This window comes from Globicephala melas, chromosome 16 (assembly GCF_963455315.2).
Source record: "Globicephala melas chromosome 16, mGloMel1.2, whole genome shotgun sequence".
Lineage (NCBI taxonomy): Eukaryota > Metazoa > Chordata > Mammalia > Artiodactyla > Delphinidae > Globicephala > Globicephala melas.
This window is the reverse complement of record NC_083329.1, coordinates 23,417,058-23,442,873: the sequence shown is the minus strand read 5'-3', so window position 1 is coordinate 23,442,873 and position 25,816 is coordinate 23,417,058. Positions and strand designations below refer to the sequence as shown.

Sequence of the window (25,816 nt, the reverse complement as noted above, 5' to 3'; positions counted from 1 at the left end):
CAATTCCCCTGCAGCCGCTGACCTCCTTTACTACTAATCCCTTCTATACCCTAATGAGAAAACGGTCAGGTGGCATGGATGCACACCGAAAGCCAAGGACGTGGCCTGAATTTCTGGAGACCAGCTACTGCTGGCCTCGAAGCCTGGCCTTTCCAGGACACCGCTCTTTCTGCTTTGATATGAAATCGCTCCTCAGCAGCTTCCTCCTTGGATGTGGAGAGGAAGGGCCTATGGAGGCAAAGGAGGCGTAAGGGAGCCTAGGCCTTTCAGAGAGAGCTGAACTCTGTTGGAGCACTTGCAGGAGGACTCAGGAATCCACATGTGTCAAGTTGCTGTTACAAGAACATTGATCATTTGTTTATTCAACAATATGTATGGAGTGCCCCCTACAAGTTAGGCATTGTTCTAAGAGCTCCGGGAGCTGGGCTGAGACATAAACAGGATAGCCAAGGTCTCTGCTGATGGGAAGTTGCTGTGTTCTACAGCCTCTTCTGTTCCCTACAGAAGAAAGGTCAGTTTTGTATGAGGTTTATTTCAGCTCTAATATTTATGGAATATTTTTCCATAATCCAATTGAGTTTTAATGGTGGTGGTGGTGGTGGTGGGGTGTGTGTGTGTGTGTGTGTGTGTGTGTGTGTGTGTGTGTGTGTGTTTGTGAGAGAGAGAGAGAGAGAGAGAGAGAGAGAGAGAGAGAGAGACAGGGCGAGAAAGATTTCAGGGTTACCTGTAACTTCCAAAAATTTAACCTCTGGCTGTGGATTCTGATTACTGCTTATCTCTTAGTCTGAGAAAGAAGAACACTGTCAGTGAATGGAAGGGAATATCACAAAATATTAAAAGTGTTTCCCTCCAGTGGGGTTTTTATTTTCTCAGCTATAGATATTTATAGTTTTCAGTTTTTATTTATTATTTCTAATTTTGTTTTGTGGTACGCGGGCCTCTCACTGTTGTGGCCTCTCCCGTTGCAGAGCACAGGGTCCGGACGCGCAGGCTCAGCGGCCATGGCTCACGGGCCCAGCTGCTCCGCGGCATGTGGGATCTTCCCGGACCGGGGCACGAACCCGTGTCCCCTGCATCAGCAGGCGGACTCTCAACCGCTGCGCCACCAGGGAAGCCCTAGTTTTCAGTTTTTTTATGAGAATGCATTCTTTTTATAAAGAGAAAAGGGAAATCATTTATAAAAATTTACTCATGAAATAAAAAGCAGCTTCCAGATAACAAAAGAGTAGAGGCTGCGTTTAGGTATGTGTAGATGATTGTGTGGGTCACACTTGCTCTACCTTTGAGGTCATGACCTAGAGGAAGGGAGGGTCATAACTACCCACCATCACTCCCCAGTGCTGACTAATGCTCTGAGTAAATTAATACTAAATCATTTCAAATAAGCAGGCTACTAGAACCCAATCAAAGACAAGAATGGAAAAAGACAAATCCCACTCATAAAAGAAAAATTCAGGAAATTGCTAGATAGTGGCTTCTGATGAAGCAGTGCTCTAAATAATCTTTTCAAGGTCATCTGGTTAATTTATGCTGCATTTGTAAGTTATTGCGTATTTTTAAAATTAATGAAAGATTTAATTATAGCAGGGTTGCCTGTGACCTTTTGTGAAATGACTTCATCATAAATCTGCAGGTATTTCAGAACTGTTTTTCAGGTTTCTAATAATTTGTTCTTAAATTAATGACATCCAGCCAGTGAAAGGAGTTGAGGCGGAGTAAAAGGATTGAGTTGGGATTTGCGGTTTCCTAGCAATGGCTAATTCTGAGTCCTGGACGGAGGTGGCAGAGAAGATGGTGTGTGACTCACCAGAATCCACAGCTGGTTTAATTGTTTACTTAGAAGAATGAGAAATAAATCCAATGTGTCGATAGGGGAAATTGCAAGTAGCCAGTCTGGGTCATTGCAGAGCCTTTGATTTGGGGCGCGTTTATCTACATGTCAATGTGGAGGCAACACCTGGACCAATGGGAGACTCCCTCTTCCCTGGTACCCAGAGGGATGTGCCCCTCATTTGTGAACTGAAGGTCTGTGCCTGCCCTCCAGCCTGCTGGCCATCCATGAAGTCCAATTTCGATTCCGTCACCCTAGTATCTCTGACCTTCACCCACCTTAGGGCCTTGATGAGAGCAGCTAAGCTGTCTCTGGAGGGGAGCTCATTTCCCTAGAACCCAGAATACATCATTGTCTGTGTCATTCTGATGACTCATTCTGCCCATTAGACTGTGCAGAGGAATGACAGATCTTAGCACATCAAAGAAAATCCTCTCTTAGAAGAACCTAGTAGCACACAGAGTTGCAGGCTAGAGCTTGGAAAACCCAGAGCTCGCTTTAGACACAGGAGCCTTAAGGAAAAGCTAGCAAAATGTGAAAGTGGGTCTTGTCTGAAGCCTCCCCTGGTTAACCATAGCCCTGGATGTGATCACGTTCTTCCAGCAATTGCTCGTGGTACTATTGTCACATGTGGCGCACCATGGCTCAACCTGCAAGCTGCAAAGGTATCCCCATGAAAAGCAGTCAGTGTTGGTGAAAAAATTGGGGTTCAGGTGACTTGGGTTCTAGTCCTTTGTGTTCTTGAGCAGACCACTACTTTGCCTGGGGCTTGATTTCCCCAGCTAGCAGGTGAAGGGGTTGGGCCAAAGGTTTAGCCCTAAGGACCCTTAGTCTTGAGTACTAAGGCTTAATAGTTCTGTTTGCTCTTTTCCACGGCCCAGGAACTCCCAACTAGAGGCCAAGCCAATGAAGATTGTCATAGTTCAGGTTCAAGTACCTCATTCTCCACATAGTAAGTGCTTTAGACCTTGAGACAAATTGGGCCATAATTGGAGCTCTCTAGGTAACAGCTTCTCTGCCTATTCCTCTTTTCTTACTTCCTCCAGCTGTGCTTTCAGTTTTATATATTTCATCGTGTTTTCTGCCTTCTATGCAAGCAGCCTAAGGGACCCCCCCGCCCCGCCCTGCCCTGTGCCCATACCTCTGTGCCACACTGTGCAGTCAAATGATGGCTAATGAGTCACAAAATGCTCAAGTGGGGATATGAGAGCCTTGTTGAAAGCGGTGCTGAGAACTGTGTTAGAACATTAGCAGCAGCCGCCTGAATTGGACTCCTGGCTCCAAGAACTGTTCACTGCGTAACCTTTCACTGCGCTAAGGGTGACACGCAAAACATAGGGAAAAAATGCTACAAAAATTCAGAGGAAAGAGATCATTTTTTCTTCTGAAGAAGGAAAGGAGTGGAGAAGGAAGAAAGATCACAGAGCACATAGTAGAAACGTTAGCATTTAAATTAAAACCCAAAAGAATTATCCATCAAGAAGATAGAAGAATCTCAAGACCTGTAGAGTGCCATGATTGCATAATACAAAAACCTACAGAAACTCAAGGAGAAATGGAAGATTTGAAATGTCATAGGGGAATAGTTTAATAAACTTCACATAGAAACCAACAGACCAGGCAGTCCAAAAGTTAGTGTGGTTTTGGATATGAATGACACTATTGCAAGCTTGATTTAAGAGAATATGTATGCAACCCTCCACACAACAAATAGAGAATATGTTTTCTGAAAAAACATTTAATACATTTTTTAAATTGACTACATACTGGGTCCCATACAAAGGCTGGACTAATTCCAAAGAGCTGATACCATTGAGATGATATTCTCTCTGTTCAATCAAAATTTTAAAATGATAAGAAAAATAAATGTAAAAAACCCCACCTCATCTGCTTAGTTTTGTTTTTTAAAAGAGAAATCAAAATGGTCACTACAAAATACTTAGATTTGAAACGATTTCCTTCTCCTTTCCCCCTTTCCAAGAATTACTGCATGGTATTTGACTTCAGACTTGCAGAATGGGTAGGAGTTGGACAAGATCAGATGTTGGGAAAGGCAGCCCCGGCAGAGGAGGCCTCACATGAATGTCAGTTTGAAGCCTAGCTCAATCTTGACTTTGAACACGGCCCTAGGGCCTCGGTTTCCTCATCTGAAAAGGCTACACCTAAGATTCTCAGGCCTTGTGTGGAGGATTCGGGATAATAACAGCCGGGGAATGTTCAGCAGAGTCTCTGGTACCTGATAAGCATGCTATCAGTGGTGGCCATCAGTGGTGGCCATTATTAGTATCAGGGCATAGGAGTGGCATAAAAGTGGACTTGGTGAATGTGAGAGATTTTGTAGAAGTGTAAGAAAAGGATTGAGTGTCAGGCTAGAGGTTAAGAGAGAAGACATACTGAGGGCTGAGTCTCTGCTAATGCAGAGGTTTCTAGCCTGATGTCTGAGAATTCAGTTGAGGCAGTAACAGAAAGAGGAAAGTCAGGAAGAAACTGGCAGAGTCAGCTTTGGCCTTGTTCTCTTTCTTAAGGTTTTCTTCAGGCAGGCAGAGATGGGAGAGGTGGGGGTTACAGGAGCTCAAGGTGCTGGTGCTGGAGTGACTGAGGAGGATAAGGGAAGGGGGAGGGCCTGGGGCAGCTTGAGGACAACACAGTATTATCCTAGTGGAGTTGCACCAGATGTTCCCTCAAAGGTCAGTCTGCAGTGACATCCTGCTAATCTAACTCCCCACGCACTATTGGTTATATCTTTTGCATATTTCCAGTGGTTTCCTAGTGATGAATTCTTGTTCTTTTCCTCACAGAAAGATTGTGGTCAACCACTGTCTCCTTGAAACTTCTTTCAGCTTTTATAACTCTATATAAAAGTTGGTGTATTTGGAGGTCAAAAAAAGAACCAGGTTACTATGCAGGGGAGAATCAGGTAACCCAGAGTTGCTCTCCTGTAAAGACGAAAACATCTGTACGTAGCCTGCTCCTCTAATTACATTTAGTGTGGCATTGTTTCCACCTAAATTATAGCAATTATATACGAAGATCCCCTTTGAAATCATTTAATTAATGAGTAGCTATCCCTCTGTGTGGATGGAATTCTAAGGAAGTCTTTTATTTTTGTAAACCACCTCCCTCCCTCAAATTAATCACTTCCCTACCCACAAGGTTTACTCAGGTCTGGATGGTGGATTAGAGAAGGTGTGTTATTTAGGGTCCCAGCAAATCACAGTTGTTTGTGGGAATCCTAGCACAGACCGTGATGGCAAGGGGTAGAGACACTGCTGCTCTTTCTCCTGGATTGTTTTAGTCCTTCTAAACCTCAAAGGACACACAACTCAGCCATGTTCTTTGGCCCAGAAATAAGGGTAGATAGAGCTATTACCCCAATTTTGGAAGAAGTGGATGGTTTTGATAGATTAATTCTACCCATTAATCAACCCAGAACTATTTATTGAGCATCTGTTATATGAAAGAAGTGCCAGTGGAGACAAAGATGAATGACTCTAATTGATAAATCCTTTGTGTATGGGGTCACCAGGAGACAGATAGCTTGTCTACCTGGAGGTAGACATAGGGATTGAAAGAACATAAACTCTTGGAAATCGTCTTTAAGGAGCCATGTTCCACCTAGACTATTTTTGCATCCCATCCTTTCAGTATGCGTGTCACTGCTTAAAAATTATCATCTGTGGACTTCCCTGGTGGCACGGTGGTTGAAAGTCCGCCTGCCGATGCAGGGGACACGGGTTCATGCCCCGGTCCGGGAGGATCCCACATGCCGCGGAGCGGCTGGGCCCGTGAGCCGTGGCTGCTGAGCCTGCACGTCCGGAGCCTGTGCTCCGCAACGGGAGAGGCCACAACAGTGAGAGGCCCACGTACCGCAAAAAAAAAAAAATTATCTTCTGTGAGGAAGTTGAAAGCTTGAGAGATGAAGTGATTTGCTCAAGGTCACCTAGCTAATTTAGTGGCAGACAAGGATTAGGAAAAGACAGGTCTTCTAGTTCCTTGCCTACTACTTTTGCCACCGTGCCCAGACCACCTGTATGTTCAAAGTTAAACAGTCAGACAAGAGGACACTTTGTGACCAGAGTCACATTAGCAGTGCAGACAGATAGCAACAGAGGAGTTTAATAGAAAGAGAGAGATGGTCTCAGGTTTGTAAAGCCCAATAAGCAGGTGAATCTGGAGTGGAGCCAAAAACTCTCATGAAAAAAAAATCCAGATGACAAGGGAAAAAGAAAAAGAAAAACAGAAGTAATAAATTTTAATAGATTTTCCTGAAAATCCATATTGTGAAAAATGGCTCTGAGAATTCATTTATTTTGTTCTGTGGTGGGGAGTAACTTTTTCAGGGGAACTAAAGGGTAGGCTACCTGTTTCCAGACAGTCATGTGTATTTATGTATGAGGTGTCTACTTTCTGCAAGGCTCTATAGGAGATGTCACACACACACACACACACACACACACACACACACGCACGCACGCACGCACACACACACACACACACATGACAAAGCCCGTGCATTCTAGGTTAGTATTTACCTTGCAAAAGGAATTTTGAGCCAACCCCATCGAAACCTCTTGATGAGCAGGGCCTTGGGTATGAGTCTGTGGGGGTCCCAGCAATGAGAATGATGGCGATGGTAATGAATATTTATTGTCAATTGGGAGTTTTCAAGATTTTCACATACATTATCTTGGGGTTTTGATTATGTTGATGAAAATATGCTTTGAGTTAAGAAGGGGGACTGGGAATACATTTCTGAAGAAGGAGGTCAAAATAGTTTATCTTGGTAATTGCAAGGAAGTGGGACTGTGGATGACAGTGAATTTGAACACGCTAGAAATTAGCTTTTTTGCCAAAGACTTGAAAATGAAGCCACCCTCTCAAATTGCCTTGTTCCATTGGTACCCAATAATCAGCCATTCTTTGTCAAGCAACTATAGTTGAAAAGCTTTATGTGGTCCAAAGAAGGATAAGAACATTCCCAGCCTTACAAAGCTTTCTAATTGGTTGCTACAAATTTGACCAAAAATATAAGAAAATTAAATTCTGGATAAGTGGTCTAGAGCAGTGTTTCTTAACAGGTGGTCCTGGAGCCAACAACATCAACATCACCTGGGGAGTTATTAGATATGCAATGATCAGGCACCCAACACTACTAATTAGAAGGCCTGGGTGTGGGACAATCTATATTTAACAAGCTCTCTAGTTGATTCTGATGCAGACAGTGGAGATCCTCTAGTCTAGAGATAACGGGACCATTTGAGTCTCTGAGGAACGAGAGCTCAGTATTATTGGAACAGTCACAGAAGACTTTCTAAAAGAAGTAGTACCTGTTTGGGGAATTACATTATCCTTTTGGAGATGTTCCACATCTTTGGTTCCTCCACCCTAGCCATCTCTTGAGTTTTTGTATTCAATTCGTTTATGAATCACTTTGTTTCCCAAAAAGTTACCACAAGTGGGACGAATATGCTGCCCCTGCTTTACTGGTGATAAGCTTAGAGGAACATTTCCAGGAGATGAGAGGCTTGTATCTGGGAAGTTGATTTCTTGTATTATTATTTAGAAACAGTCTAGGTTTTCTCTTGCTCCAATCCGGGACCAGGTGGATCTAGTCAGTGTTTATCACCTCAAAGTGACGGATGTGGTTTCTAATCCCTCTGACTTCCTCTGCAGGGTTCTCACTTCTACAGATCCTGTTGTGAATTTTAACATCTGTTCTAAGGGTAGTTATGAAAAGGGATGAGAAATGCTTGAAATTAAGTTAGTCCTTATTGTATCTCCGACTTAGTTTGCTGTGTTTCTGTCATTTCTTCTTCTTCCATGAGCTCCAATCAGAAGAGCAGTGAATGAATCCAGTACTGAACAGAATTAGGGAAGCCAGATCTTTGCAAAAGAGAGACCCTGCATCAGAGTCACTTATGCCCTATAGGAGGGGGCCCACCACGAACTGAGAGTGGATGGAGAGACGGGAGTACATCAATGTCTGAAAGTTACTAAGGGGTTTTACCCTACTAATTTTAGTTGGGATCCAGTGAGAAAATGAACAGAGCTCATAATCCTAACATTAAATGTTTAAAAATTTCATCTGGCCCAGGAAAATGACCCCGTGGGAGAGCATACTAGCCAACCCCTGAGTGGAAATATCAGTGTATCAATTTACAGTTTGGGGAAGGACCTGGAAAACATGGTGTAAGGAAATTTGGGTTAGAAGCCAAAGAAATACTGGTGAAAGGAATGCACCTGCAGAAACTGTAGAAGAGAAGAATCTAAGTTAGTCCACAAGTTCTGAATGAGCCTCTATTTTATGTTCAGTTCTGAAATGAGCCCTTAGATCAGAAGCAGATATCCCTAAAAGCCGGGAAGGCCAATGACATGGACATCCTTAGAGGCTCGGGGTCAGTTAGGCCACACATACTTGGGTGATGCCAGCATCCTGTTTAACATCAGCCCTGGGAAACGGTTAAGCCTGAGCTTGACGTTCTCTGCTTACTAACTCCTGAGCCGTTCCTTTCCTGTGTGGGCAACTTTTCTATTAGAAAGATCTCTCACATTTTGTAAACTTTTACACTTTTATTTTTTGTTATTTTTTAATACTCATGAGATCTCCCTAGAGTGCCCATTTATTGCTCTTCCCTCCACTGCCCCTTCCTAAGTCATCCCCAGGTTAACCAGCCAGAGTTTTATACCACTCCTTGCTTGGATTGGTAGATGAAAAGTGGTCTCAAATCATATCGCCATTTGTATTATTTCTTGTGCCTCCTGTAACAAATTACCACAAACTGGGTGGCTGAAAAAACAGAAATTTATTCTCTCATAGTTCTAGAGGCCAGAGTCCAAGGTCAAGGTGGCAGCAGGACCGCGCTCCCGCTAGTGCACTAAAGGAGAATTCGTTCCATGCTTGTTCCGTCTTCTGATGGCCCCAGGTGTTCCTTGGCTTGTATCTGCATAACTCATCTTTGCCTCTGTCTTCACATAGCCTTCTCCTCTCTGTATGTCTCTCTTCTTTGTATCTCTTATAAGGATACTTTTCATTGGACTTAGGGCCAGGATGATTTTATCTTCAGATCCTTAACTCACAACTGCAAAGACCTTTTTCCAAATAAGGTCACATACACAGGTTACAGGGAATAGAACATGGTCATGTCTCTTTGGAGAGCCACTATTTCATCCAGTACATCGTCTGAATCCCTCTCTTTTTCAGTGGTCCTTAAACTTTGGGAACTGTGAACCCTTTTGAAAATCTGATAAAAAGAGATGTAATGTCTCCATAGATAAATACACACAGGCCAGTAAAAACATATTTTATTGCAAAGTTCAGGAGATTCAAACTCCACTACCACCACCAAAGCCCCTACATGTACTACTCACGTGTATCCTTCTTGAATGGTGACATCCAACACTAAGTACAATTCTCCTTTGTTATGTAGTTAATGTAAAACAGACCAGGATATTTCCTCTTTTGTTCTAGAGAATATACAAAATTCTGCATTCATTAATGCATTCTAAGATTACCTTAAGTATTTCTGGTCTCTCTGAAGTGTTTACTTACATTAATTACATTGTATACAAAAATTCTTAAGCTGCATCATCATCATTATTATTATGTATCCTGAGCTGCACCAAGTCCCATTTCTTTTATCCAGTACTTATGTAGTTGCCAGGGAGGGACCTGATATTTTTCCCTGTTATGTCATATATTATTAAATTCAGCCTGTCTCTTCAGTTTGTCAAGACCTTTTTGGGTCCTGATTCTGCCGTCAAGCATATTGACTGTTTCTTCCAGCTTTGTGTCATCAGAAAATGCCATTTCCAATGATGACCATTATTTTCATGTCATCAAGTCATTAATAAAAATGATGAACGAGAAAGAGCAGACAGCAGAACCTTGCAGCTGACTACTCACCCCCTCCCTCCTGGTTGATTTTAATGCCTTAATTAGGTACTGTTCAGCCACATAATTTTACTAGCACCTGGCTCATGTTTTTTCATCTTTTCTTCAAGACTGCTACAGCAGACCATCAGATGCCTTGTTGATATCTGGGTAAATCATGTGCCTCATATTTTCTTCTTCTGTATGCCTAGTAATCCTTTCATAGAAAGGAATGGGATTCATCTGACATGATGTATTTTGTGATCTATAGAATAACTGTAAACTGTTTGGAGTAGGTAGAGTGTTTTGTTTTTTGTTTAGCATCACTAATATCCTGCTACCCAGAGTACTCCAATCAGGGAAGACTTTCTAGAGGAGGTAGCATTCGAATGTGGGAGGATTTGGATAGGCTGGATAGAGAGGGAAGAAGACATTTATCAAGGTTTCTCCCACTGTTTATTTTTTCTTGATGAGCTTTTAACCTTATTCTCCTCTCTTAAATAGAAACTTTTTATGAGATAACTGTTTTGTTAAAGATTAAAAGTTGACTGACTCATGACCTTTCCGTGAACTGAATCAGAACTAAATGGGAGAAATACCTTAGCGTACACCTGGCATGGATGTATTGGATTTGGAGACCAATGAACATAGCAAGAATGCAATAGAATAGAGAGAACGTCAGGGCGGGTATCCCACGCAGTACTGGCCACACAGTCCAGGGTATTCTAGCCTCTTGGTTCCTACTACTCAGGGCTGAGGTAAGATTCATGCAAAGATCATACGATTTTACTAAAGGAGAGACCCACAGTCACTCCCTCAAAGTCTGTTTAATCTTTTTTTTTTTCAGTCAAAGCTCTAAAAAGCTTTATTTAACAAGTAAATGATAGGACATTAAAAATCATTTCCTAAGGTGTATTTTAAGTTGTGTGATCTACAAAACAATTCTTTCTCCATTTCACAATTTTAATTAGCTCCACCCCTCCCAAAGCATCCTCATCTTTCAGATAGAAGAAGGAAATGTCCCTTGAGGAGAGTCAGTCTCTTAGGTGTCACTATGAGGATATTTGAACTTGGGAAGAGGAGAATCCAGGGCTGTGAGCATGATTAATTCTTGCTGGAATGGAAGCCGTCCGATTCCTTGAAAGACTTCGGTGGGTTTTGGTTCCCGGCATGACGGGTCTCCCCTTTACATCACTCTGATAGATGCCTTGCATTGTAATTACGAGACATGCCACCTGAGTGGAGTATGGAAGATCAGTCTTTTTTTCTGTTTTTCTAGAAATGATTGATCATTCATGTTTATAGGGCTATCAACTGCTGGACTTTGAAAAGGTCAGTATTGATTAAGTCACGCAGAAAGTGTGCTTCTTTGCTATACATAAATATGAGTTCCTCTTATGAGACGACTGATTTTTCAGGGCAGGGGGAAAGAGGGTGGTATTCACATGAATTAAGCAATGAGAATTTCAACTAAAACACACTTAGATTCAGTCAGAATATTGGAATTGGTAAGGTCATACTTTAGATTAGCTAATCCACACCCACCCTTCCCAACATACACATGTACAATTTACTTTACAGATGAGAACACTGAGTCCCTGCCTGTGGACCTCAGTAGCTATAACAGTAGTGCTTGCTTTGAGAAGAAGACTAGATGTGAAAATACAAGGAGCAGGTCTACCTGTGGAGAGGATTGTAGATAATTGGGGAAGATTTTTCCTTCACCATACCTTTCTATATTTGAAAGCCTTCCTGTAAAGCACATATATTACTTTTGCAAAAAAAAAAGTTGGTTTTACACCCACAGTGAATACCTTGTCAATTGGCTGTAGTTGTGTGATCCGTGGACTTCCCCTCAATAGCCTTCACAGACCTGGCTTTAGAAGAATCGTTCAAGTCCAGGCTGCAGTTCAGCCCTCTCTCCCTCCAGTCTTGCTGCACTAGACTAGATGCTGTGACTGACTATGGGGCTTGATCCGCTTGCCTTTCTCATTTGTCCCCTGAACACGTAGAGTTTTTGGCCACTTCAGCCTCCACTCGGAATGGCAGTTGGTGAAGGTGGACTACAGATCTATCTTCAGCCGGCGCTGCAGCAAAGCGGATTATGAGACCTGGCGCCTGCTCAATCAGGTACAGTGCAGGGCGGGGGTCCTGTCTCCTAGGAAGAGGGGCCACTGCAAGCCCTGTGCGGTCCTATCGGACCCTCCTGTTTGCAGAAGGAAAGTCGTGGGCCATCTGGGGATAATGGTGGGTTTCGGGGGAGGGATTGGAACCCACACACCCAGGTCTAGCAGGGGCAGGTGATATTTTGGGACCCTTTAGCACCCTGGAATCCTGATCTACTCGTTGAAATCACCGAGCAGCCTGGGGAAGTGGTGATAATGGTAACCTGGGATTTTAGTGCTGCCCATGCGGAAATAAGCCCAGAAAACTAGGAGACTCCACCAAAGATGTGATCATCTCACCTTTTACTGGGAAGCATGAGAGCATTTCTCAGACCAGCCTGAAGTCAGTACCCAGGAGCGTTGTGGACAGGACCGCAGAGAAGGGGTGAGAGGTGGAGGTGAGGGGCTCTAGCAAGGCAGATATTTAGTGCTATCCAACATAGGCAGACTTCTTTTTTCTTCACAACTATTGGGTCCTTATAATTTGTACCAACAAATTATTATCCTCCTCTTTGTGCCCTTGACTAGGAATAAGGACTTGGTCACAGTGGTTTATCATAGAGAGGGAACTTATTGGGTCCACTTCAATTTTACTCTGAAGATGATGTGAAAAATATGCCAGAAGTGGGTTCTTTTCCGCTGGAATTTCTGCTGACGCCATTCGGGCAATTGCCGGGTGGTCTGTGAGGATGACCTGGAGTGTTTGCATTCTCTGTGGAGGTGGAGAAGAAACAAGACGAAGTAGCCATCACTGGCTAGGTTGGGTGGAGGGGCAGTGATAGGCCAGCCTCCCATAGTGTTCCTCTTGCGGGGTAGAAAAAGACCAGCCTTTTAATCTTGGAAACTCCTGAATGGTTCCTGGGAGGGAGGTTTCTGCATAGAGTGATGAAAAGAGAATGAAGAGGCTAACGCTGGTTTATTTCACCATCTCTGTGTTTTTCTGCCTCTCTCACTATGGACTTCCTTCCTAAGGGGGAGCCTTGCATCATGGGAGAAAGGAAAATATTCAAGAAACGCAAGCCAGGAGCTCAGTGTGCCCTGGGCCAAGACTCCTCAGGGACGGTGGTCTCAGAACCCTGTGTCTGTGCCGACTGGGACTTTGAATGGTGAGTCCCTGGGCATCTCATTGCCAATTCCAGCTGGACATTTACTGGTTGGGGGGATGAGGGTGAAGATAAAGCTGGGGAGGAAGGCATGCCTAAGAGATAGGTGTGTCTGCTGGCCTATGGGCCTGGCTGCCCCAGTTCCTGGCCAGATGGGATGTCTGCATCCCTGGAAGGAGGACAGGAGGAGGCGATTTCACAGGGAAGATCACTGTTCTATCAGAGAAGCATGTCCAAGGGGACTTCTTCCCATCTTCAGTTAGCATCTGTCCTGGAAAGTCCCACAGAGGTGGGGCTGGGCACAGAGAGCTCAGAGAGCTGCCACCTTGGGCAGTTACCTCCAGAAACGTTAGCTAGAATTGTACTCTTCCAAATGAGCTCTCTTATCATCATTTCTTTTTTTCTCCCTCTAATGACAACCACAAAGAATGACTTTGACTCTCACCTATTAGCTAATGACTCACAAATTTCCAAATATTTACCTCCATCTCTGGCCTGTCTCTCCTCTTGGATGGGGACATTTGTGTCCGTCTATTTACTCAGCATCCATCTTCCCTTGAATTGCTAATAGGGATTTCAAACTTGGTGTGGCCAAGCAGAATTCCTCCTGAACACCCTCTAGTGGAAGCAGTTTTTCAACTTTTCTTAAGCCACCACCCCCCATCCCGGACCAGTTTTTCCAAATTCAATAAAACACACTGATATCCACTCAGTTGCTTAAGTCAAAATCCCAGGAGAGCTTGATTTTTCCCTTTACCCTCAGGTCCAGGCCATCCACAAGTCCTTGAAAGTCCCTATTTCCAAAATACGTTCTAACTCAAAGCACCTCTACCCATGACCACTGCAATCTGGATCACTCCAACAGTTTACTAACTCACTCTCTGCTTCCACTCTGGTCACCCTGAAATCTATCCAAAATTATATTTTAAAAACCCAAGTCAGATCTTATCACTCCTATACCTGAAGCGCTCCAATGGCTTCCCCTCTTCCTTAAAATATAATCTAATCTTCTTTCTTTGCTCCACTGTAGATGACTGACCCATTGCCATTGTTCCTTAACTTCTTACTGTTCTCCCCTCATTCACCATTTTGCAGCCACACTACTATCTCCTACGCTTTGATTAACCCAGACTCGTTCCTAGCAAAGGAAACAGCAGGTACAAGGATTTCTTCCGCATCTCAGCATGGCTGGCAATTTGGGTCACTCACGCCTCAGCAAAAATAGCAGCTCCTCAGAAATGCCTTCTGAGACCATCTACTCTCACCTACACCCTGGCACTCTCTGGCACATCAGCCTGTTTAATTGTCATTCTTAGTATTAATCACAAATAGAGAGATTGTGTTTTTTGATTTCTTTATTATTGCCCATCTTTCCCCAGTAGAATGGAAGTGTGTGAGTGCAGGAATTTTAGACATTCCTTATTGTTGCATCCTCCATGCCTAGCCCAAAGTAAGCATTAAACTGTCATACGATGTTTCTGAATGTTGTTTCTTTTTTTTTTTTTTTTTTTGCGGTACGTGGGCCTCTCACTGCTGTGGTCTCTCCCGTTGCGGAGCACGGGCTCTGGACGCGCAGGCTCAGTGGCCATGGCTCACAGGCCTAGCCACTCCGTGGCATGTGGGATCTTCCTGGACCGGGGCACAAACCCGTGTCCCCTGCATCAGCAGGCAGACTCTCAACCACTGCGCCACCAGGGAAGCCCTGAATGTTGTTTCTTTTAGGAGAGTCAAAAACCTTCCCAAACCTGGGAATGGGTGATCCCATCGGTGATCGCAGAGTCATCCCAGGCTGATTCCAGTTGGATGAATTCTTCCTCTGTGTCACAGTCAAAAACTGAAGTTCATTTGAGATATTTTCATCACCCATTCCAGGTTAAAAGACAAAGCTAAGGGCTCAGGTGTCAGCCTATAGACAATGGAAGGGGCAGGACAATGACAGAGCTGCATTAGGGCTTATCTGGTGTCTAATAACAGAAATAAGTCCAAATGGGTACAGAACAGCTGCCCTGCCCAGAAGCCTCACCCGCTCCGTCCTCATTTCATCCAGCCTGTTTCTTGATTTGTTCTGTTAGCCATCTTCCATTCCCCACTTCCTACTAGGACTGTAACTGGTAACAGCAAGCCCGCTTGTTTACCATGACTGCCCCTTACCTGCTCTTCATCCCTGAACTCATGCCTTGAAAAGCTGGACTTCAGCAAGAATCGTCCAAATGGGATGTGCTAAATGGAATTGAATTTAAATGACAGGGTCGTATCTGTAGCACGTTTGACCCTTTGGAAACAAAGGATATTTTCACAATTGGGAAGAATAATTTTTAATTATTAACCACAATCCAGAAAAATAGTCATAGCAGTGATACAGTAGGCCACTCAGAATTATGGTACATGACATATTGATGTCAACCCGAATGTGCAGAATCTGAATATCAGGCTTCCTTGTGTCCTTCTGCAGACTGACTCCATAGAGGTGCATCGTCTTTGCATATGTCGTGCTACATTTTCTCCTGTGTCTCTCTGAACTGTACTAGACCCTCACCCATTGTTGGGAAGCCTTACAATTGAGAAAGAGTAGGAATCATAATGTAAACATTTTTTTCTCCAGCAATTACATTAACATTTAGTAGTCTGGGGAAAAAAATCCCAGCTCTGATATTCAATTTTTGACCTTGGGAAATTTACTTAATCTCTATGACTTCACCTCCTAGGCTATTAAATACAAATATATAACATGTATCTCATTGGGTCCTAGGGAGGAATAAATGAATTCACATACATCGTTAATGTGAATAAGGAATTTATCCTAATGGTATACACAGCTTTTGATGCTGCGGTTGTTGTTAATCTTGAGCCCCAGGGTTAAGTGGTCCCCATGGTATTGTTAGCAAGTAAATCAGAGCTTATACATCCAGATAAGCACTGTCTTCAAAGTTGAACCTTTGGGTGTTATCCATTTATTTCAATGGCGATGGCTTTGCTTAAACTATTTCTGAACCTCTTTGGAAAACTGCTGTCAGAATGCATCTGTAAGTAAAGAAGTGGAGGGAGAAGCCCTTGCAAAGTATTCTATGGTTCTCACACTTGCATTGGTAGAGGTGCCACCTGGACCCAACACCCTGTAATGTCAGTATCATTACTATGACATTTTAGTGAGAAGAAAATTAGCATCTGGAATGTAAGTTACTTGACCGAAATCACATTAGCAGTGAGAGAAAGAGGTGAGGATGAAATGTAAGTCTAGCTAAATTCCACATTCTCTTCTCTATATCATGCCATTTCTCAAGAAATCAAACAAATCTTTGTTATTTTAGATACACTTTATTTTTCAGAAGAAATAGGGTCCCCAAGTTTGCTTATTCTAAAATGATCTCATCCTCAAATGATCTAAGTTAACTGCTGGTGATGAGGTTTAATATAGAATGTTCCATTAACTCTAAACCAATGCCAAATAAAGTAGTTTTGGCCATTGGTACTGGGAATGTCATAGGTGTATGGTGTACAAGAGGACTTTATAGAATTTTGAGGGGAGATATATAAGACAATATAGCCAATCATACCTCGTATTAAAAAGAAGATAGAACCACTTGTGTCTGAGTTAGGACTAACAAACACACAGGACTTGAAGCTGGGTTAGTAGTCATAATCTGAGAACAAAGGCAAAAAAATCGTGTGACCTAAAAGTATTTTTGCACTACTTCTGAGTATGGCAGAGAGAGTTTGATTCTGAAATTCCTGAGATTTTTTGTTGTTGTTATGGTGGTTTTCATGGACAATGGGACTGAGTGTTTAAAATTTTTTTCTTTGTTTTATTTTTAAGTCAACTTCAATAAGCATAGGTATCAGTTAAAAATACAGTTTTTCCCTCAAATATAGTTTGTCTGTTTGTTTGTCTTTAATGCTCATGCTGAAAAATCCGTGTATGGCAACAGTTTCATAGCCCTGTCTCCTTCTCGATGTTCCTTCCTACCAGGAAGTGTTAGCTAAGGAATCTGAAGACCCCAGCTTGGTTAGTATAAGCGATAACCATTCATATTCCACCTAGTTGTTTCCCTAAGCCAAATCAGGTCATGTGCATTGGATTGGTCCAGGCAACTTTTAAGTCGCAGAGACAGCAGGGAGTAGAGACTGGGGAGGATGGATTAAATGCATTGATTCTGGTGGAAAAGTTAAGGAGTGCGGCCTGGGTTCACAGAGGAATTTTCTGCCCGTATCGTTCTGCTTAAGAAGGAAGGCTTTATAGATTCTCAGATGCCTTTACTTGTAGAACACCATTGAATTTCGCAACTTTCACCCTTCCATCCAGAGCGGGTGTCAGTAACAAGTATGAATTTTACATAAATATTGGTGTTTCTACTTAACGGCCTCATAAATCCCCCAGCCTTATGTTTACTGTACAGAACCTCTCTGTAGCAACCTCCATCATGGCACTGGTGAGGGGCTAGGAGCAAATCCTCCGTGAGAAGTAAGTTTGTCAGAAACTACTGAGTAGTCAGAAAAGGGAGCTGCTCTGAAGTCCTATGAGGGCTCCTAGGAAGTACTTGCCCCCTGGGAGGTCCAAATGCATTTGTTCAGTGAGAAACCAAGTTGGACCAGAGATTATGCCAAATTGTTCTCTTTCCTACTCCTTCATCCAACCACTCACACAGCAATAATTTTGCTGAGCACCTACTAGGTGCCAAGTTTTTTAGATAGATTAACTTAATCTTCCCAACCAGCTCTTGGAAGGAGAGTCTGTTATCATAGGCATTTTATAAATGAAGAAATCGAGACAAGAGAGGTTAAGTGTAACTCATTCAAAATAATAATATGCTACTGCAGAGGCTCAAGTCTCAGTATGTCTTTTTTTTTTTTTTTTGCCCACACCTCGCAGCTTGTAGGATCTTAGTTCCCCAACCAGGGATTGAACTCAGGCCCGTGGCAGTGAAAGCGTGGAGTCCTAACTACTGGACCACCAGGGAATTCCCAAAGTGTCAGTATGTCTTAGTGTTTACCCTCCATGTCCAGTATGGCTCCAGACCCACAGAGCGAGTTTATCAAGTGGCAGTGTAGAACGACGAGGGGAAGAGATTTGGGGTGCCGTAGTACATAAATTCAGGCACGTCTGAAATCTAGTTAACCTTTAGTATTCTGCATGTAGGGCTCAATCAAGCATATTTTTTCTATAGACTAGGCATTGTAGAAAAATCGAAGATGTATTAGCCAGAGGTATTGGATGCAAAGGAGGGATGACAGGAAATAATAGAGTATAATTGGGTGCTGAATTTCATATCCAGACCCATGCTGTACAGTATAGTAGCCACAAGCCACACGTGGTTATTTGCATTAAAGTTAAATACAATGAGCCCATCGACAGACGAATGGATAAAGAAGACGTGGTACATATACACAATGGAATATTCCTCAGCCATAAAAAGGAACGAAATTGGGTCATTTGCAGAGACATGGATGCATCTAGAGACTGTCATACAGAGTGAAGCAAGTCAGAAAGAGAAAAACAAATATCGTATGTTAGCGTATATATGTGGAACCTAGAAAAATGGTACAGATGAACCGGTTTGCAGGGCAGAAATTGAGACACAGATGTAGAGAACAAACGTACGGACACCAAGGGGGGAAAGCGGTGGGGGGATGGGGGTGGGGGGGTGATGAATTGGGCGATTGGGATTGACATGTATACACTGATGTGTATAAAATGGATGACTCATAAGGACCTGCTGTATAAAAAATAAAATAAAATAATTCAAAAATTAAAAAAAAATTAAATACAATGAAACATTCATTTCTTCAGTTCCACTAGCCACGTTTTGGGTGCTCATAAGTCACATGTGGCAAGTGGCTACCATATTGGATAGCATAGATGTAAAACATTTCCATTATCACAGAAAGTTCTGTGGGACAGCAGTCGTCCTACCTGCAAGTGCTAGGAATGGTCAGAGCCAAGAGATCACTGAGGACTGGAGTAATGATGGAAGGCTTCCTGCAGGAAGTGGTGATGGGGCTGTATAGACTTGCTGCTGAATAAGTATGAGGAAAATGGGCAGCACATCCAAGAAAGCAGATATGTGAAGGTTGTTGATGAATAGAGGGGTATGGCCAGATGGGTAGCATGGGGTTAGATTAGGAGAGACACTTGAGTGATGATTGTTTGATTTTTCAAACAATTTCTGAAATGGTTTGGATATAATTATCTTTGGATATAATTATCTTTCTATCTCTATAGCTCCATTTAGGCTGGGCCTTAGCAAATGATGATGACGTTAATTATTAGTCCGTTGTTTTTGTTGTGGTTTTTGTTGCGATTGCTTTTCTTTTCTGAGTGTTCATGCTGTGGCTGCCAAAAACCTCTGTCTGATCCTAAACCTAGCGTGCTCTACTGTCTCCTAAAATGAGACAGAGACACCTGTGGAACACTCATCCTAGAGCCTCAGCTCCCAAATGGAGAAATGGAGGAACTGGGGGTCAATGAGGCTATGATGGGGTAGTGCATAGTCTGAGAGTAGGATACCCCCTACCACTGGGCCAGCAGAGACCATGACTTCTTGGATGACTCCAAGAGGCTCAGAATGACATTAGGCCTTCCCTGCTGATTAAATGGGTGTTTCATGGGCTTGTACTAATGCTGAACCAGCGATCAGGAGTCTCAATTATCACCTTTGGTTAACATCATCAGGTGTGTACAATCTTTAACAAGTCTCTTCTCCTCTTTTTCTTCTCCTTCTCAATCTGTCAACTGAGGGGATTGAACCCAAGGAATACAGGTGTCCCTTCCTATTCTGACATGCAGAAGCTTTTTGATTTCTGAACCTTTTCTTGTCTATTCCTTCTTTGGATTGTCTGAGGCTTCTCCCTGGATGGGACTTGGAGGACACATAGGTCCCTATGTGTCCTAAATGGATAAGTTTTCCCATAAGCTTTTAGAAGTTCTAAACCCTTTTATAGTCAAGAAAACCACAGAGGTGGCTTATTTCTTAAAGGAAACTATCTGTGTGTTTGCAGAAGCTGTGGTAGCTTACTTCCCAGAGGCAAATCAAACTTTCTGGTACATTCTCTCCAAATGTCACAATTCAACAGAAAACCACCTTTCCTCAAGAAGCTGGAGCGACAGCTGGGACTGCTTATTTGCTGACATTGTAAAAACTCCAGAGCTGGGAGGGAGCTTGGGCAGGATGAGAGATTTTAATATACATTTAGCAGAAGTTAATGAAGAAGTTCACAGCTTGGGGGCGGCCAGTGATGTTTCCATTAATGTTATTAAATATTAATGAGGTGCTTTTTCTCTTTGGGGCAAAGCAGCATGGCTGATGCACCTTTTTTTTTTTGGTACGCGGACCTCTCACTGTTGTGGCCTCTCCCGTTGCGGAGCACAGGCGCCGAACACGCAGGCTCAGCGGCCATGGCTCAAAGGCCCAGCCGCTCCGCGGCATGTGGGATCTTCCCGGACCGGGGCACGAACCCGTGTCCCCTGCATCGGCAGGCGGACTCTCAACCACCGCGCCACCAGTGAAGCCCCTGATGCACCTTTTTAAATTACTACATCACTAACAGGTAGCAGAGCTGAACAGAACCGCTAAAGATGTTTACATTTAGCAAGGAGAAATAAGACATTTCTCTCCTTCCCAGAGCTGCTTAGGAGAACACCCTTCCTTCAGAGATTACTAATATTTCTTAGGATTCACAGGACATTCGGTAGATTTACCTCATAAAGGAAGCAGGGAATTTTCTAGAAGTAGTGCAGACACACCACAGCCCAAAACTTTCTGCAGATAAACAATGCTTAGAAATCAGATATTCAGTGCTGTACTGGAAAATGTTTAACCACCGGCTCTCTGGAAACAAAGAAACAAATAAATAAGCCCTGATTAGTAGTGTTTGCTGATTGCTATAAATATTCCCACCATATCTGATTTCAGGTTACCAACATGGCATCGCTGAATGCAGAATTAGGAAGCACAACATGTATCTATGTATTTACTGTATAGAAACATAGACATAAATGACTTCAAGAGCATAAATAATAAAATGATATACAATGACATTTTGTATATAATATTTATTGCATATAATAATGCAGCAAAATAATGAGGAATTTCTGTGTTTTTGGTATTTATTATCCTTTGAATATAATTTATTTAATTGAAATTTTGTATAACTTAATTTTTGATAATAGTTGTGTTTAACAACCATTAACTAACTTGCAAAATTCCTGGAATTTTAAGTTGGCTCTCATGGGCAGTTACCAGCTGGCACAACATTGAGTCCATATGAACTCTCAGGCTGGAAGATCTCCAATCATTGATCAGGGGAGGCATGGCAAAAGATTACCTTGACAGACATGTCCCTTTCTCCTTTTCTTCCAGTTTCATTTAAACTCGCCGTATCAAAGCTGGTCTTGACCTTCACCTTTCCGTGTAGCGATTTGCAATGACTCAAGCTCACAGTCACTCCACAGGCATCTGTTGAGCACCTGGGATTCTCTCTGTGGTCCACACTGGGAAGTCAACCATGGGCTCACAGTCTCCCTGCAGAAATAGACCAGATGCCATGGGATAATCTGTGCAATCATTTAAAAATGTAATTAGAGTATCATTCACCCAGTAAATATTTATTCAACACCTTCAGTGTCCTAGTCTAGACTCTCATATTGCCGAACAAAACCAACAGAAGGGTTTGCTCTTTTGTAGCCTTGATGTTTCTAAAATGCTAGGACCACAAAGGTTTGGTCCAGGGAAGCAAGAATGGCTTCATCCGACCTAGATTTTGAAGAAGGATACATAGGAAACCACCTGAAACAGAAAAAGGTAGAATGCTTCAAAAGCCCTGGGCAGGACTTCCCTGGTGGTGCAGTGGTTAAGAATCCACCTGCCAATGCAGGGGACACGGGTTTGAGCCCTGGACCGGGAAGATCCCACATGCCATGGAGCAACTGAGCCTGTGCACCACAGCTACTGAGCCTGTGCTCTAGAGCCCGCGAGCCACAACTACTGAGCCCGTGTGCCACAACTACTGAGCCCGCGTGCCACAACTACTGAAGCCCACGTGCCTAAAACCCGTGCTCCACAACAAGAGAAGCCACCGCAATGAGAAGCCTGCACACCGCAGCGAAGTGTAGCGCCCGCTCGCCACAACTAGAGAAAGCCCACACAGCAACGAAGACCCAGTGCAGCCAAAATAAATAAATTTATATTTAAAAACACACACACACACAAAAGCCCCGGGCATCACACAGACAAAGACAAAGAGGGTTAAATGTTGGCCTGAGTTTGGTTTGGAGGAAGGTGGTGACAAGGTAGGGTGGGGTCAAACCGAGAAGATAATTTATATAATCTCATCAGTCAATTGGTACTTCTTAACTGTACTGCTTCATCCAGTATCACACTGTGTTCTGCTTGATTACTCTGTTCTTTTGTTGGATTTGAGGCCTGTTGTCTTCCTCTCTCCAAAAGACTGAAAACCCCTTGAGAATAAGGATTATGGCCTTCACAGGACAAGGCACATACTGAGTAATAAATGTGGAATTAAACTTTTCTTTCTGTCTCCCTTTCATTGCTGTCCTAGTTACCCACATAGACAATTTGCATCTATTTTCATTGGACTTTAATTAAATCTTGGCTCAAAGAATAGGAGAGCAGAAAACGAAAGGAGGGGTGGGTCTGGAGAGAGCGATTTTCCTGTTGTTTTATGTTTTATTAACACTTAGTGGATCAGTATTCAAATGTCCAGATTGTTCTGCCCTGTCTGTGGGTTTCAGGACATCTTTGGGTGCTTGACTTGGAGGCATGACTCCTCCCCCAAATTTAAGAGTTACAAAATGCCTACTTTGTTGCTCTTTTTCTACCCTGGAATTTATGTTTCTGGGAGCTTTATAAAAGTCCAAGAAGTAAGGCAACACCATTTACATTTCAGATGGGAGAGCGCCTCTCCTACAATGGTCGATGACTTCCTCATTCTGGAATGTGGAGGAAAGGAGCAGAAAATCATACCAGACTTTGGTTCTTCATTTTACTATGGCTAGGCTTTTACAAAAACATGGAGAAGAGCTACAGTATAGTTTTTGTGGGGTTTTGTGTGTGTGTGTGTGTGTGTGTGTGTGTGTGTTGTTTTTTCCTAAAGGAAACAAGGGACCTGTGTTATAAATAGTTGGGAAAAGTTTGAACGACTGTGTATATGTGAATGCAAAGGTGTATATTTGTTTGAGAGAGAATTTCAGAAAAAATGAAAATAAGATCAATGAATTCCATTTTGGAATAAAATGTGGAATCTGAACACAGAAATAAATCTTGACCGTTAAAGTCATCTTCTTGGTTGTCATCTTCTTATTTCAGGAAATCCACTGTGATCCAAAATATCCTTTTAAGCTTACAGCATCCCGCACACCCACCCCAAGCCAGCGTACCTGCCACATCATGTACATCCATACTTGTTTAAGCCTGGACCCTCCATCTGATAATCTATTATGTCTTCTATACACTGAACTCCGAATGACTTTGGGATTATTTCCAAATGAAATCTATTTTCAAAGTATGAATATTTGTCCCGACTGGGAACATTTAAAGAATGTGTTGCAGCTTTGGGGATGGTTAAAGGGATGTGTTCGTGTGTGCCTGTGGGTGTTTTCACATTTGTGCATCTACACCAGTATGCAATATTTATTTTCTCGACAGTGACTATGGCTATGAGAGACATGGAGAAAGCCAGTGTGTCCCAGCTTTCTGGTACAATCCAGCATCCCCGTCAAAGGACTGCAGCCTTGGTCAAAGCTACCTTAACAGCACTGGGTAAGTAAGATACCTGAAGGAGCTCCAATCACTGTTTCCCTGTTTCCCTAAGTTGGGATCAAAGGAGGATTCCTACTGAAGCAAGGTGGAGTGTAGATAGAGTTTGTTTGTAACAGGTGGCTTCTGAGGAAAGCTGAAGGGTTCTTTAGCTGAAGCTAGCTTTTTTGGAGCATCAAAAGAGATTTCTAGAGGGGTGGGATAGGGAGGGTGGGAGGGAGACGCAAGAGGGAGGACATATGGGGATATATGTACACATATAGCTGATTCACTTTGTTATACAGCAGAAGCTAACACACTATTGTAAAGCAATTATACTCCAATAAAGGTGTTAAAAAAAAAAGAGAGATTTCTGATTACCCAGATTTCAGCACCTTTTGCTATTTGCCTCTGAAATACCATAGCTATTATTTGATCAGCCTTCTCTTTTGGAAGGCGGTGCCACCTTATTTTCCAGACCCCAATGGAAATAAATTAACACTAGTGGTGTGCAGATACTACAGTGCTTTCTAGTGATAGATGAACTGAAGCTCTCGTAGACCGATGACGAAAATTTAGAATGAAAAGTCAAAAGTCCCATCCTAGGAACTCCTGGATTAAGAAGATCAAGGCACACTCTCTGTACTTGTCAAGTTATGTGTGTTTCTCTCTTTGTTCACTTATTACTTACTCACTCAGATGCTTGAAAAAATTTTCCTTGGAGATCTGTTGTCTTCCCCTTTCCTTTGCCACTCCTATGACCTAGAACAGATTTGGAAAGTGGATTGGTGGTCTGAGACAGTGCTTTTTAAAATTTAATGTGCTGTGAATCACCTGGGGATCTTGTTAAAGTATAGCTTCTGATTTAGGAGATCTAGAGTGGCATTGAGATTCTTCATTTCGACAAGCTCCCATGCGATGTCAGCATTGCTGGTCCTAGCACTAAGCTTTGAGTAGCAAGGGACTAAAGTGTTCTGGAATTCAGTCTCAGCTCTTCCAATGGATCTTCTAACATGTCACACAAGTTACTCACCAGCTCAGTACTTTTACCTTACTTGGTTGTAAAATGGTGGTAGGAGTACTGTCTACCCAACTGATGTCTACAGAGGAAGAAAAAACATGATGGAAGAGGTGTATTGAGTGGTCTGAGATACAGTGAGAAACACACATTTTTTAGCCAAAAATTTGGTTCTTAGGGAGCTATTCCTGGGATCTGAGCTGAGGTTTGAGCACTGCTGATGTCATTTTATTGTATGTGAATGGTCTTAGGGATTTAAGCCACTCAAACTACAGATCCAGCAGCATGAAACTTAAAGACATGTGGTGTCAGAGACTAAAGTGCTAGGAAGTTTGAGGGAGAGGAACACAATGGGCACAGAAGATGAGCTACGCCACCAAATTCCCAGACAGAACATACCTGGACATAAGCTGGAAGATAATTGCATTAGGGCTTCTCATATGATCCTGTGACATGTGTAGGTAGACCCAAGTTTAAGCAAGTTAGGTGTACCAAAACCCCAAGTAGCCACCAAATAAATCAAGAAGGTGAAAGGGAAAAACTATTCATTTTTTTCAAAAGATTCACAACAAGTGCATCTCCACGTTGCTTAAATGTTGGCTTCTAGTACAAATTGTCAACCAGCTGGCCAGTTGAGGCTGAAGAGTTGGGTGATATCAAGTGTGCATTAGGACATGATACCCACCAAAATATCTATCATAGGTAAAACTCAGTATCTTCTAAATGACTGAAGCTCAGCAAGAAAGTATAGGTTAGAAAAGTTTGATTATATAGACCAGTGCTGACCAAAAGAACTATAATACGAGCCACACGTGTAATTTAACATTTTAAAATAGCCACGCTGAAAACGTTTTTTTAAAAAAGTGAAATTAATTTTGATAATATATTTTATTTAGCTCAGTATGTCCAAAATATTATCATTTCAACACACACCACTAACCAAGTTCTCAGTAACCACAGGTGGAAAGTGGCTAGCTTATTGGACAGAGGAGCTCTAGAACCATTATGAATTCAGTTGACAATTAAAAATAATATATTGATATATCTATAAGAGGATATATTATAATTGCTTATGAGGCAA

At 42.6% G+C, this 25,816-nt stretch overlaps 1 protein-coding gene across 5 annotated transcripts in view; it reads left to right on the top strand.

Annotated features, from left to right (window-relative positions):
- The window catches only part of SORCS3 (sortilin related VPS10 domain containing receptor 3), a 612,586-nt gene that overhangs the window by 552,232 nt on the left and 34,538 nt on the right, over positions 1–25,816 (top strand). For all 5 annotated transcript variants that reach the window (XM_060286394.1, XM_030865557.2, XM_060286392.1 and 2 more), the window contains exons 15-17: positions 11,714–11,831; positions 12,839–12,972; positions 23,628–23,741. In XM_060286394.1, the coding sequence (XP_060142377.1) occupies positions 11,714–11,831; positions 12,839–12,972; positions 23,628–23,741 (366 nt within the window). The remainder of the gene's footprint in view (positions 1–11,713; positions 11,832–12,838; positions 12,973–23,627; positions 23,742–25,816) is intronic.